The sequence below is a fragment of the Triticum aestivum genome, chromosome 6A (assembly GCF_018294505.1).
Source record: "Triticum aestivum cultivar Chinese Spring chromosome 6A, IWGSC CS RefSeq v2.1, whole genome shotgun sequence".
In the NCBI taxonomy this organism is placed as follows: domain Eukaryota; kingdom Viridiplantae; phylum Streptophyta; class Magnoliopsida; order Poales; family Poaceae; genus Triticum; species Triticum aestivum.
In genome coordinates this window covers 599,587,708-599,601,413 of record NC_057809.1, presented here as the reverse complement: position 1 = coordinate 599,601,413, position 13,706 = coordinate 599,587,708, and the positions used below count along the sequence as shown (strand labels likewise).

Genomic DNA, 13,706 nt, shown 5'->3' with positions numbered 1-13,706 from the left:
GCTGTACACAAACGACATGAGAAATAAAATGATTACACTCTTCAAGAGCCAGGTCATAAGCATATACGTATGAAAGAGAATCCAAGTGACAAGAGCACATCTAGAAGTTTCGATTCATGCATGGCAAAAAGTTTAACGGAACCACTAGGTCGAACCGATTTGTTATTCACATAACTCTTTTTTTGAAAATCTATTCACATAACTTTGTAAGCAACTCTTCGTTATCCATAACTCACAACTTACTTATCTCCCATCTCCATTTAGGTACGAATACATGAGTTTGTCACACCAGGGTTAAACGTCCATGTGATTTTTTTAAAGAACTATAATTGCTAGGACAATATGCAACACATAATTTCTTTTTTTTGCGGGAAGCAACACATAATTTCTTTTTTTTTTGAGCATCAGTACAAACACAAGCGCTCATATACACGCGCATACACTCACTCCTATGAACGCACACACGCACACCCTATCCCTATGAGCACCTTTGAGAGACTGAGCCGGCATATCATCTTGAGATTTACGAAGTCACCGTAGGCGCCTCGTCGTCGACGGGAACGTCTCCTCCCACTGAAAGCGTATCGCCGGAAATCCTGAAATAAATCCAAGAATAATGCGAGCACCAGGATTTGAACCCTGGTGGGTTGGGGATACCACTGTCCACTTAACCAATTCAACCACAGGTTGATTCGCAGCAACACATAATTTCTGAAAGTAAAGAGAAAAATTATGAATTGACATAAACTCTAAAAAGACTTGTCTCGCAAAAGAAAACCCTAACACGAGTTACACAAAATAGAGATGGTTATATTAGCCTACCCGCAAAAAAAATAGATGGTTATATTAGCTAACCATTACATACACACGTCCTCTCTTTTTAGCTGGGACACACATCCTATTTTAGATGGCTAGTTGTTTTTCTTTTACGTTATTAGCACTTAGTGCTCACACACAATTCTTACTATTGACAAAATCCATTATGTGTGATAGAGCTAGTAAACAAACTTATAATAAAAAGTCACAAAAAAACTTACAATAAAAAGCTGTAATTCCAAAAGAAATAATAACTTTTTTTAGAAGACCAAAAGAAATTATAATAATAAAAAGAAATAATAAGTGCTTTTTAGGGGTGAGGGACACTATATTGATTAATTGGGAAGTTCAAAAGAATACAAAAGGGGTCATGTGGATAGCCTAGCCACAAGTGATGACCCTGGTTAAGAGAAACCAAAAATTTAACCAAGCTATGAGCTTCTTTGCTTGTGTTCCTACATTGAGGGCTCCCTCTTTGCCGTTTGAGAGCATTCATTCAATGACAAAGCGCATAAGACGCATCTGTGCTGTATGCATGTATCTGGATACTCCACCGCGAGTGGAAGAATGACCTAACCTAGACTAGAGCAAAGTCCACTCCAACAGCGTCTTGAAACACTCCCCATAGTCCTGGCCATGGACAGCCTAGCCCGAAAAAGGCCGACCCGACGCTACACCCGGGCCTAGATTTTAAGCCCGAAGGCCGGGCCGGGCCCGAACCCGCCATTTTCGTGATTCGCTGAAGAGGCCCGGCCCGCGGCCTGGCGGGCTTTATCACTTTCAGGCTAGGCTTGGGCCCAAAAAATAGGCCCAATGGCTGGGCCGGGCCAGGCTCGGGCTTAGGTTTTCTGCCTCCGGCTTTGGTAGTCCCGGCCCGGCAGATGGCCGGGTATGCTCCCCTGTAGTAGAAAGCCGAAATAACTGCCGCCGACAGCGCCCCGACTCCCTCTCCGGTTTCCTGGCCTCCAGCAGCGCCACGACTCCATCCCCGACTCGCTGGTCGGCGCAACGGCTGCGTCCGGAAAGCTCCGTCCCGCCACCACGCCGCCACCAGTGTAGCACAGGTTCGTTCCTCCCTCAACTTTTTCTCAGATCCAAGCAAAATAGAGAACCTAGGGGACGGAGAGATGGAGCCGCCGGGCAATGGGTGCAGGGGGTGGCGACGCCGCTGTCGCTCAAGACGGGGAGGCACTCCCCGCTTCTGCTCTAGGGAGCGGGGCATGCTCGCTGGAGGGGATGACGATGGGGTCAATCTGTGACGTGGAGAGAGAGGGAGAGAGAGAGAGAGAGAGAGAGAGAGAGAGAGAGAGAGTTCAGATTCTGATGAACCAATATGTTATTGTGAGTGCTAGGTGTTTAGCCTGCTTGTATATGCTACTCAAAATTGGTGATGTCTAGTTGTTGACCAGATATGCACGCACTAGATTCAGAGTGGTGGTGTTCTTAGGGCCTGTTCGGCAGCTCGCCAGCTCCCAGATTCAGTGAATCCACGAGCGGAGCTGGCCCGAACGGTGTGGCTCCAGGAGAGATCAGGTGACATGCACCGTGTGCCTTGCAGCCTAAATTTAAATTTAAACATTGCGAAAAAATCTGAAAAACAAAATCATGCATGTTCACAATATATATTAAGATAACCCCTAAAAAAATCAGATCAAAATTCGAGAGAAGCAAAAAAGAGAAACTCAAATATGAATATTTTAAGGATCTACCCGTCGTCCATGTACAAAAACGTGGAGCCGCAGCTTTGCCAATCCCAGGAATTGAGAAAACTGGAGTTCGGGGTATTTACACAAACCTGCCACCGCGAAGTTGCTTACCTCTTCGATAGAAAGCCTATTAGCCAGATCCCCAATCTCCTCCGTCCTCACCCGCTCGTCAACCCTAGCCGCCAGCGACGGACGAGGCCATCCCGCCGCCGCCGGCCAACTCGTCCGGCGACACGGCCGCCGCCGGCCAACTCGTCCGGCCACCCCGAAGACAGTCTCCTCCTCGAGCCGCCCCTTCCCCGACACCGCGAGTCCTTCCTCTGTCTCGCCACCCCAACCTGTCAGCAGCCGGCACCGCCTAAGGTCGTCGGCCTTGCTCCTCTGCCCCGCCGGCGCCGCTCCAGAAGCTCAAGGTGAGCTTGTGCGTATGCACAACCCCTCCCCACCTTCATTCAGTTCATGTTACATGCAGTCAGACCATTTGGTTCAGAGTTTAGGATGTGCAGATGAGGCCATTTGGTTCAGATTTTAGGATGGCCAGATGAGTCCCTTTGGTTCATATTTTTGGATGTCCCCTGCACCGATTTCTATATGACATAGTTGAGGTAGTCCATCTACCGTTTTAAATATGTTCAGATGACATAGTTTAGGTAGTCTCCCTCCCACACTGTTTTTTTTCATGTTCATAAATTCAGATGACATGGATGAGGTTCAGATTTATATGAGAGCATACAATCTTTTTAGAGGAAGTAGTCGCTGTACAGATTTATAAATGAGTGCATACAATCTTTTTTAGCACACACAGTGACATGAACTTCTATATAGAATTGTCCAACATGGTTGCTGAATGGAACATTGAGAATACAAGGATTATCACTGAGTTGTTTGTCAAGCAAGCGAGAGCTGGAAATAGGCCAAATACTCACTGGACCTCCAATGCATATGATGAGGTGGGGAGGGAATTCAAACTAATGACAGGGCTGGAGTACATCAACAGGATCCATTCGTCCAAACGCAATTGCATAGAGAGGGCCTTTGGAGTTTGGAAGATGAAATGGCAAATTCTTTTGAAGATGCCAAGCTACTCAATTGAAACCCAGAAGATGATAGTTTGTTGTTCCTACAAATGCATCGGATACGTCAACTTCGGAGGAAAATGGTGTTGACATGGATCTGGTTAGGAACCAACTTGCCACTGACATTGCTCTAGGTTGGTGAAGATTACTTTAGGAATATGTACAACTTTGGTGAAGATTACTTTAGGAATATGTACCACTTTTGATTTGCAGAACTTATGCAAATATTATGCTTTTGTTGAATGAAATATGCGTGCACTGTGTTGATCCTTAAAATATGAAATATGCGTGCACTGTGAATGAAATATTATGCTTTTTTAATGCCTCTTGTATTGTATGATGCTACTGATTGCTGCACTGGACTGTATTGTTTTTCGCTGCTGATGCTATTGCTAGTTATTTGTAATTAAGCTCCATGTACCTTTGTTTTTGTTTCAGATTTTGGTGAGATCTCCTCTCCACCGCCGTCACTCCCACTGCTGCACGGATCCATGGCGGAGTCCGCAAGTCTCCTCCATGGCCTCCAGGATGAGATCTTCATGTTTGAGATCCTCGTTCGCCTGCCCCCCAAATCCCTCCTTCACTGCTGTGCCGTCTGCCACGCCTGGCGCGGCGCCACCTCCGACCGCGACTTCCTTGTCGCCCACCACGCCCGCCAGCCCTCACTCCCTCTCCTTTACACTGAAATTGATGACCCGCCGTCCATAGACATCATCACCCCCTTCCCCTGCGACCACCGGGCAGACGACAAGCTCCAGCCCGTTGCCCAACTCAGTGGTGCCCATGACTTCTTTCCCGTGGCCTGCTGTGACGGCCTCCTTGTCTTCACCACCTGCGGGGGTGAACGCCTCTCCATCTGCAACCCGGCCACTCGTCAGTATGCTCGTCTCAACCAGCTTGATGACTTCACGGTTTTGGGGATGTACCCACACAGCCCTACCAGCGAGTACCGACTACTGCTCTGCGTCTGCCCGGAAACTGATGCTCAAAGTGGCTTCTACGTCTTCACATTAGGCTCTGACCAGCAGCCGAGGCACATCGGGGCGCATGCCAAGGGACTGTTGCAACACCAACCTGTCCTTTTCCGTGGTAGCCTGCATTGGCACACAGAGCGACTGATAATGGTATTTGACACCACCGCTGAGTTGTTCCGGCAGATGCGCTCTCCGATTGATCCCGGCCATGCCGAGGCTGACCTGTTTGAGATGGGTGACTTGCTTGGCATGTACAGTCTTAATGAAGAAAATACCATTGTTCATGTCTGGGTGATGCAGGACTACGAAGGCCAAGTCTGGGCCTCCAAAGCCTGGCGGGTTCAATTGCCGATTGCAGAGCTAAGGGTGCTATTAAAAAACTTTCGCGGTTTTTGGTGTGTGGATGTTGCATATTGGGATGGTGATGTCCTCGTGCTGGTCGATATTGACAAGGACTCGCTACTTCAGTTTGACATTGATGGCAAGTTGGTTGCTAGTCTCCATCGCAGATTTCTCTGCTAGTGGACTTGGGCTCAAACAATCTCTAGTTTCACATACCTGCTTTCCGGCACCAGAGGATTATGTTCACCTTTCATCTGACCAGATTGTTATGTTGTGAATATTATTTAGCTTTTTCTCTGAGCTGAAGAATTGCCTTGGTTTTTCTGTATCAAGGTCTTATTTCTTGAAGATCATCTTGTGGTTTTCATAATACTAAATATTTAGCCAATATACATATGTTTCCTGTTTCCAAGTATTGTTTTAGCTGACGATAAAATGTGGCAGATCATCCTCTCAATTTGTTCACTTTGCCCCCCCCCCCCCTGTGTAGTGGTCTACTTAATACTTAACCGTTAGCAATCTAGATGCCTCTTGGTGTCTGTTCATTGAACCGAATAATTGACCTGACCTTTTTGTTGAGGTCTTCATTTTTAGAGGTTACCCAGTTATCCTTTTAATACTAAATATTTAGAAAATGTACAGTTGGTTCATGTTTCTTTGTTTTGTTTTAGCAAATGGTGAAATAAGGTAGATTATCCTCCTTGTTGACTAGCTAGTTGCACCTGATTTCAGAAGAGTTTGCAACACTACTTAAATTGAATGATTGCATGATAGTTAACTTTCAACTCAATATTCTGTTGCAGTTCATTCATGTTCATGATTCCATTAACATCTGGTCAGGTATTGAAACATAGTGTTATATAATTCTGCCTTTGTGTTGTATCGTTTAGAATTACATATATGACTTCACTTTAACTGCTAACCACTTTTAAGGAATCATTGCTTCATGTGATCTTCGATCTTAACATATGCTCGAGAAATGGAACTTGGTACTAATGAGCAGAAGATTAAAAACTGAGTCCACCATTAGCCGACTAGTTTCATTTTGATGTATATACGAGTTATGATCAATGATCTCTGAATGTTTCATGGTTGCTTGAAATTTATACTTGTGTGAATATCCTTTTGGGATGAAGTAGCTAGCATGATGATGCCACAACTATTCACTCATTTTGGCCGACGTTCGAAATTGTTGCTAATTGACTTGCACCATGCCTCTGTTTTTCTATCTAATGAATTGACTTGGATTTTTTATCAGTGTCTTCTTCTTTCTTAGAGATCATCCAATGATTTTCTTATAATACTAAATATTGAGCCAATATACATCAGTTTCCTGTTTCCAAGTATTGTTCTAGCCCACTATTAAATGTGGCCATCATCCTCTCAATTTTTTCAGTAGCAACTAGAACCTCATTGTTAGAGGAACTTTATGCGCTGATCGTTAAATTGAATGCAATGATCACATTACAGTCAGCTTGTCAGTGAAATTTTTTGTTGCAGTTCATTCTTCTTCATCCGGCCATTGCATCTGGTTCGGTATTAATTGCCGTTATTGATCACAGATCATATGATGTGCCATTCCTGCAGGGTAATTCCTTAGCTGTTCACATTATTTGTAGGCTACTAAGATATTATAAATAGTGGATAAATTCTTTGGAGTGCGGTTACAGTTTACAATGTTGATTCAGTATACAAGTTTAACACCCGTGATCTGAAACCAGTGAACAGCTGAAACTGGAGTTATAGTTCTTGTACCAGAGCAACAACGCGGGCATCCTTGACTGTATTCTTTGCTTTGCGGAGCTAGCTTCTTTTAACCAATTCTGTGGTACCCTTAGCTTAAGAACGGGAAAAAAGCTATAAGTAAGGCCATTGGTTTAGTAGCTGATAGCTGGGGTGAGGTTAACTTAAGCTGAGAGTCAGTTAAGAACACCCAGCCAAAACAGTGAAACATGTGTGAGAAACAACAGAACCAAACCAAAAGGAGGAAGACCAGGGAGAAAAATGGTTCAAACACTGGGTGGAAAGAATAGATAGAAAATACTAGGTGAAAAATCAGATGCAAAATGGTGGGAAACAAAAAAATGTAGATTGGAAAATAAACAAAGAAAAAACTAGCAGTACTTTAAAGTTCCTAGGATTGTTCAGCAGTACTTCCTAGGAGGTTTTCACCCTGTTTCTTGAGTAAATGTGTACCTAGCAAAAGAAGTACCTATCATCCAAATTAACATGCCACGGTCCAAATTAACTTACATTCGCTTTCCTAGTTATCTAGAGGCCCAATTAACATGTACCTAGTTTTTATTGAGGTTTACTTTTCTAGAGATTACCCAGTTGTCTTTTTAATACTAATTATTTAGCAAATGCAAATTCGATTCCTATTTTGTGTTTTGTTTTAGCCGACGGTGAAATGAGGCAGATTATCCTCCTTTTTAGCTAGCAAGTTGCACCTGATTTTTATAAGAGTGTGGCGCGCTAGTTAAATTGAATGATTGCATTATAGTCAACTTTCAAGTGAAATGTTCGGTTTCAGTTCATTCTTGTTCATGATTCCATTGAATCTGGTTTATTGAAACATGTTATATAATTCTGCCTCTGTGTTGCATCATTTGGAACTATATTTATCATTTCACTTTAGCTGCTGATAAACATTTAAAGGAATCACAGCTTCATGTGATGTCTAATCTTAACATATGCTCGAGAAATGAAACTTGTGTGCAGAGCCATGTTCTTTTTTTTGTGACTGGTGTCTGGTGCAATGCTCCACTATGAGATGGCTAGTTTCTTTTTGATGTATGCAAGTTATAGTCAAGAAGCTCTGGCTGGTTAATGATTTGCATGAACACTTGTGTGAATATTCTTTTGAGCTGAGGTGGCTAGCATGTTGATGCTTAAATTATGAAGTAGTTTTGGTCAATGTTCGAAATAGTTGCAAATTGATCTGCCTCATGTCTTTGTTTTTCTTTGAACTGGAGAATTGCCTTGGTTTTTTATCGATGTCTTCTTCTTCTTAAAGGTCATCAAGTGGTTTTCTCAATAATATGAAATGGTTAGACAATATACATCAATTTCCTCTTTCTATGTACTGTGTAACCCACGATTACATGTGGCTGATCATTATCTTGATTTGTTCAGTTTGACCTGATTGTCAGGGGCGGGGCCCATTGGGCTGATCCGTATGCACAGGAATACGGGTCCAAAAAAGTGCTAGTAGTACCTATCAAATAAAAAGGCCCAGTGCATCAGGGTCTGTTCTTTCCAGCACGCCTCGGCAGCCCACACTGGCCCATATCCTTAATCGATCCACGCACGGGACACGGGGGCAGTGCCCTAACCTAAATCCATCGCGTACCCAAGCAGCAGGGGGACTGCGGCAGGGCGATGGACGCCGTAGGCCACCGGCCACGCAGCCCGAGTCTTCACCGGCGAGTCGACGCCGCACGTCGGTCCGCCGGTCCGGCTCTCGGTAATTCGGCAATCTTTTCAAATTCCAATCTTGAGTCTTCCGCTCTGTCTTCCATGCGTCCATAGATTACAAGTTTTACAATAGACCACACTTGCGACTAGTATTTTCTTGCTTTTCCTATTTTGTTTACAAACTGCAACAATTATATATAAATTTGTAGCAAATAGAATAAATCACTATGTTTTGACAAAGCATGAGGGCATTTCCTAGGGTTATAACTTCTAATTAAGAGTATATTCCATTTGTCTATATAGGTATTCATGTCTCATTTCTAATTTGTATTTGTCAAATAGAGATACTATGGACAAGTTTTTCTCAAAAGAAAGGTACTATCACAAGATGTTCCAAAAGACATAAATTGGGAAGAGGAGTTTCAATATGATCCTGGCAAGAGAAAATTAATAGAACATTTTCATCCTAATTTGAAAGATCTAGTGAGAAGATAATATATTGTACTTGTAAGTTTAATTCTATTTGTATGTTGTAGGTTACTGAACCTTGTTGTGCGACGATGTATTTTGGAATTTGGAAATGCAAAGCATCCTTTTCAAGTAATTTTGTCCCCTGTTTTATCATTACATTAAGAATTTTGATGGCTGCATTTTGTTTTCACAAATTGTCTTTTGTTATATCCAATAATATGTGTGCTAGAAGCTATGGAACACACCTATATCCAATACACCGTTGCCTGAAAAATTTATGCCTGGTCAAAGTGGTGCATTGGGTAACATTTACTCCAGCTCCGCCCCTGCTGATTGTTAGAGGAGTTTGGACACTGCTTGTTAGATTGAATGGAGCGATTGCATTACAGTCAACTTGTGAGTGAAATGTTTATATCGCGATTTATTCTCCATGTGTGAATTGCATCTGGTTAGGTATTGAATTGCCCTGTTATAGACTTATAGTTCCTTTTCTCTCTGTATCTGGTGCAGGGCCATGTCGAGTACCATTTCTCGAAAGTAGATTGCACAATTTGTCACTGCACGTATGGTGTGTCATTCCTGCAGGGTGATTCCTCAGTTGCTCACATCACTTGTAGGTCCCATTATCTGTTGCATGCATGCCCCCTCTGGCATCTGCACGCGTGTGTGATAAATATACCCATTGTGGCTGCAATATGTTTGAATGATATCCACTATGAGCCTGTTAGTTTTTTGTACAAAGTTATGATCGAGAAGCTCCAACTGTTAATGGTTGCATGAAATTCATATTTCTGTGAATATCCTTTTGAACAGAGGTGGCTACTATGCACGTTGATGCTGAAATTACTAAGTCGTTCTGGTCAGCGTTCTGAGCAGAGGTGGCTACTTTGCACGTTGATGACTGCAAAATGGTCTTATATTATGGGACGGAGGAAGTATTTGTCAAGCTGACCCGCTTGTTGTTTCTTAGAGACTACAGGTGGTCTTCTTAATAATTCTACAAATTTAGCAAAGTTACTTGTTTCTGTTTTTTGTTGTAGCCGATGATGAGATGAGGCAGTTTTTTTACTTCTCTGACTAAGCAAATTGCACCTGGTTTTTAGAAGAGCTTGGAGCACTACTTGTTAAATTGAATGATAATGTTACAGTCAACTTTCGAATGCAATGTTGTGATGCAATTCGTTCTTGTTCATAATACCATAGCATCTGATTAGGCATGTAAATATCGCATCTGTCTGTCGCATCATTTGGAATTATATTTATCATCCCACTTCATCATTTAGGACTATGTTTAACATTTCACTCAGCTGCTAACCATTGTAAGAATCAATGTTTCATGAGATGTTGATTCTGTACAAAACTTGTAGTGGTAAGCACGGGAAGGTTTGTCATGGTCATTTACTAATTGCCGGGCATGTTTCTGGGAGAGCTGTAGGAGATTTAGTGAATGCCGTACAACTTGATGAGAGTGTCGAGGATGGCATTATGTGGAAACATTCAAACAAATGAGCTCTACTCCGTGGCCTCTGCCTACAAGGCGCAATTCCTTGGCATGACCTTCTCCTCTTTGGACCAAATGGTGTGGAAGGCTTGGGCGCCGCAAAAGGTTAAGTTCTTCGCATCGTTGGCTATTCAAGATCGCATTTGGACCGCCGATAGGCTGGACAATGGGGGATGGACAAATTGTGGGCTTTGTCCTCTTTGCAAGAGAGTGCAAGAGTGCGGCACGCACCTCTTTTTCAAGTGTCGCTTCACTTTGAGGCTTTGGGGCTTGGTCAAGTCGAAATTACGACTTGAGAACTTTGATGTCATTTCTTGGCACTTGGAAGACTCCGTAAAAAAGTGATGGGAAAGTCGTGCCGGCGTGGGCACCACACAGAGGAAGGCCATGGCTTCGCTTACCATGCTTGTCTCATGGACCGTATGAAACAAAAGAAACGCAAGGGTCTTCCGCAACAAAAGCGCGCCACCAACCATTTTGCTCAACAATATCATGACGGAGGCAAATCTGTGGGTCACCGCTGGTGCTAAAAATCTAGGGTCACTCATGTCGCGAGAGTAATAATCCATGCCGTTGTTTTGGGTCGATTGTAACAAACTCTATCTTCTTAATTAATAGATGAGGCAAATCTTTTGCCTTCGTTTTGAAAATATACCTATCCCTTCTAGTAATGGAATGGGGTCCAAGCGCCAATGCCTTCTCACGCTAGTGTGTACTCGTTCTTGGTGCCTCGCAATCCTTTCTAAGGGCATTTCCAAGCGGATCTATAAACTTCCCGCAACCGTCCGGATAGTTGAAGTCATCCAATGTCGATCTGTATCGGTTCACGGGCCGGTTCGGACGCAATTTGTCCCGTTTACGGAGACAAAACTCGGGGAGCTTTGCGGGAGTCTGGACACACGAAATGTACGAATCTGACACCCCAGGCTCACCCAAAACTCTTCCTCGACCCGCAACTTCATCCTCCCCATTTTCTCTCCTTCCTTCTTTCTTTTTTGCCATCGCCGCCGCTCCACCACCCCGGCCACCATGCCACACCTTTGCCGGAAATTTGCGTCTCCGTCACCTCCGGTGATCCAGCAGGGCTCCCCGCCGCTTCTCCTCCGGCTTCGTTCAACCCCCTGTCCTCCGACCATCCCGCCAGGTATCATCCTGAAAGTGCTAGTGATCGACTAGAGGGGGGTGAATAGGCGATTTTTATGAAAGTCTTCAAAACATGTAAGTTTCGAAGACAAACGATAGAAATAAACCTATTACCATGCAGCGGAAGGTAGACTACACTAGGCAAACCATAGTCACGTATTCAATGAAGTGAAAGCACAATGACTAATAGCAGCTAGGCAGTAAGGATCAGGTAGGAAGATATTGAGAAGCCAATCAGTACACGTAATCACTTAGTGAAGTCGAATGGTGATGCTATCGTACAATGACTTCACAAGAACCAACAGTAAGTAAAGGGAAGGGAAGTATGAAACCAGTGACTCGTTGAAGATAATGATTTGTTGGACCAGTTTCAGTTGCTGTGACAACTGTACGTCTGGTTAGGGAGGTTGAGATTCAACTCAGAAGACCTCGTCTTCACCTTATTCCCCTTTAGCTAAGGACACCCAGTCCTCGCCCAATCACTCTGGTAAGTTTTCAAGGTAGACTTCCAAACCCTCACAGATTTCGTTCACCGGCGATCCACAATGACTCCTGGATGCTCAGAACGCGACGCCTAACCGGCTGGAGGATTCACAGTCCTTAAGTGTAATAAGTCTTCAGATCACACAGACAAGAAGACTTAAGTGATGCCTAACACTCTTTGGCTCTAGGTGGTTAGGGCTTTATCCTCTCAAGGAATTCTCTCTTAAAGGCTTCGAGGTGGGTTGCTCTCAAACGACAAATGCCGTACTTTAACTCTGAGCAGCCAATCGTTTATGGTTGTAGGGGGTGGGCTATTTATAGCCGCTAGGCAACCCGACCTGATTTGTCCGAAATGACCCTGGGTCACTAAGGAACTGACACGTGTTTCAACGGTCAGATTTCAAACACACATGACAACTTTACTTGGGCTACAAGCAAAGCTGACTTGTCCAACTCTGAACAAGATTCGCTCTCATAGTCTTCACTCGAAGACATAGGATTTTGGTTAAGCATCACTTCAGTCATTCTGACTGGTTCTCTTGGACCCCACTTAACAGTACGGTGGTTCCTATGACTCAACAAAGAAGAAAAAGAACTACCAAAGGTCTAAGTCTTCGCACTCCATAGTCTTCATGCGATGTCTTCTCTTGTCATAGTCTTTAATGTGAATGTCTTCACATACCACCTTTGACTTCAATGTCTTCATACATTTTTAGGGGTCATCTCTGGTAGGAAAACCGAATCAATGAGGGACTTCTACCTGTGTTATCCTGCAATTCTCACAAACACATTAGTCCCTCAACTAGGTTTGTCGTCAATACTCTAAAACCAACTAGGGGTGACACTAGATGCACTTACAATCTCCCCCTTTTTGGTGATTGATGACAAACTAGTTGAAGTTTTCAACGGGGAATATAATATGTGAAATTGTAAAGGATAAGGAATTGTCTTCATAAGTTGCAAGGGCTCCCCTGAAGATGTGCATATAAGTAATTTGCTTTTGGAATGCAAATGCATATGGCAGGTTGTACTTGTGGAGATCCTCTTCAACTTATGATGACAATTCATCATGCATGAAAAGTATGTGAAGATAATGACATGCATAATGAAAAATGGACGTCTGCAAAATGATCTAAGTGCGGAATTTATCGTCGCACATGCGGAATTTATCATCGCATCACAGAATAGCAAATAAGTAGCAGACGACCATCGAGTTTAAGTGTTACAACTCAAAGAACCAAATGTATCAAAACAAGAGTTGTAAACACTAGGAAAAACATAAAATAACCGCCCATATGGATCGAGAGTTGTAAACACTAGGCAAAACATAAAATAACCGCCCATATGGACCGAGAGTTGTAAACACTAGGCAAAACATAAAATAACCGCCCATATGGACCCGCTTGAAGACTATCAAACTCATATGCTTCTCCCCCTTTTGTCAGTAAGGACCAAAAAGGTTTGAAGACATAGAGCATTTACTCATTCCCATGAGGAGTAGACGAAGCAGCAAGGTCGTCGGTGGTGTTCGGCGGTGCAGAAGAACTCGGAGCAGTGTCGATGCATGCAGAAGGAGGGGCGATGAAGTGGCATCATCTTCGTCCTCGATCACTCTGGCATTCATAGTTGCCGCAGAGGAAGAGAACTCAGAGTCTTCAAGAGATGGCGTTCGTCGCAGCACAGTCCTTCGGGGAGGTGTGGAGTCAAACTTGAAACGTTCAGAGAAGCCATCCTCTTGAAGATCATCCTCAGAACACATAAGTGTCAGCCCTTTCCA

At 43.6% G+C, this 13,706-nt stretch overlaps 1 protein-coding gene across 1 annotated transcript; it reads left to right on the top strand.

The window, feature by feature from the left end:
* The first annotated feature begins 2,650 nt into the window (after window positions 1–2,650).
* LOC123128874 (F-box protein At1g52495) lies at window positions 2,651–9,614 on the top strand. The gene is made up of 3 exons (XM_044548986.1): window positions 2,651–2,935; window positions 4,037–9,198; window positions 9,313–9,614. The coding sequence occupies exon 2, from the start codon at window positions 4,090–4,092 to the stop codon at window positions 5,092–5,094; it is 1,005 nt and encodes a 334-aa protein (XP_044404921.1). The 5' UTR covers window positions 2,651–2,935; window positions 4,037–4,089; the 3' UTR covers window positions 5,095–9,198; window positions 9,313–9,614.
* Window positions 9,615–13,706: the final 4,092 nt, after the last annotated feature.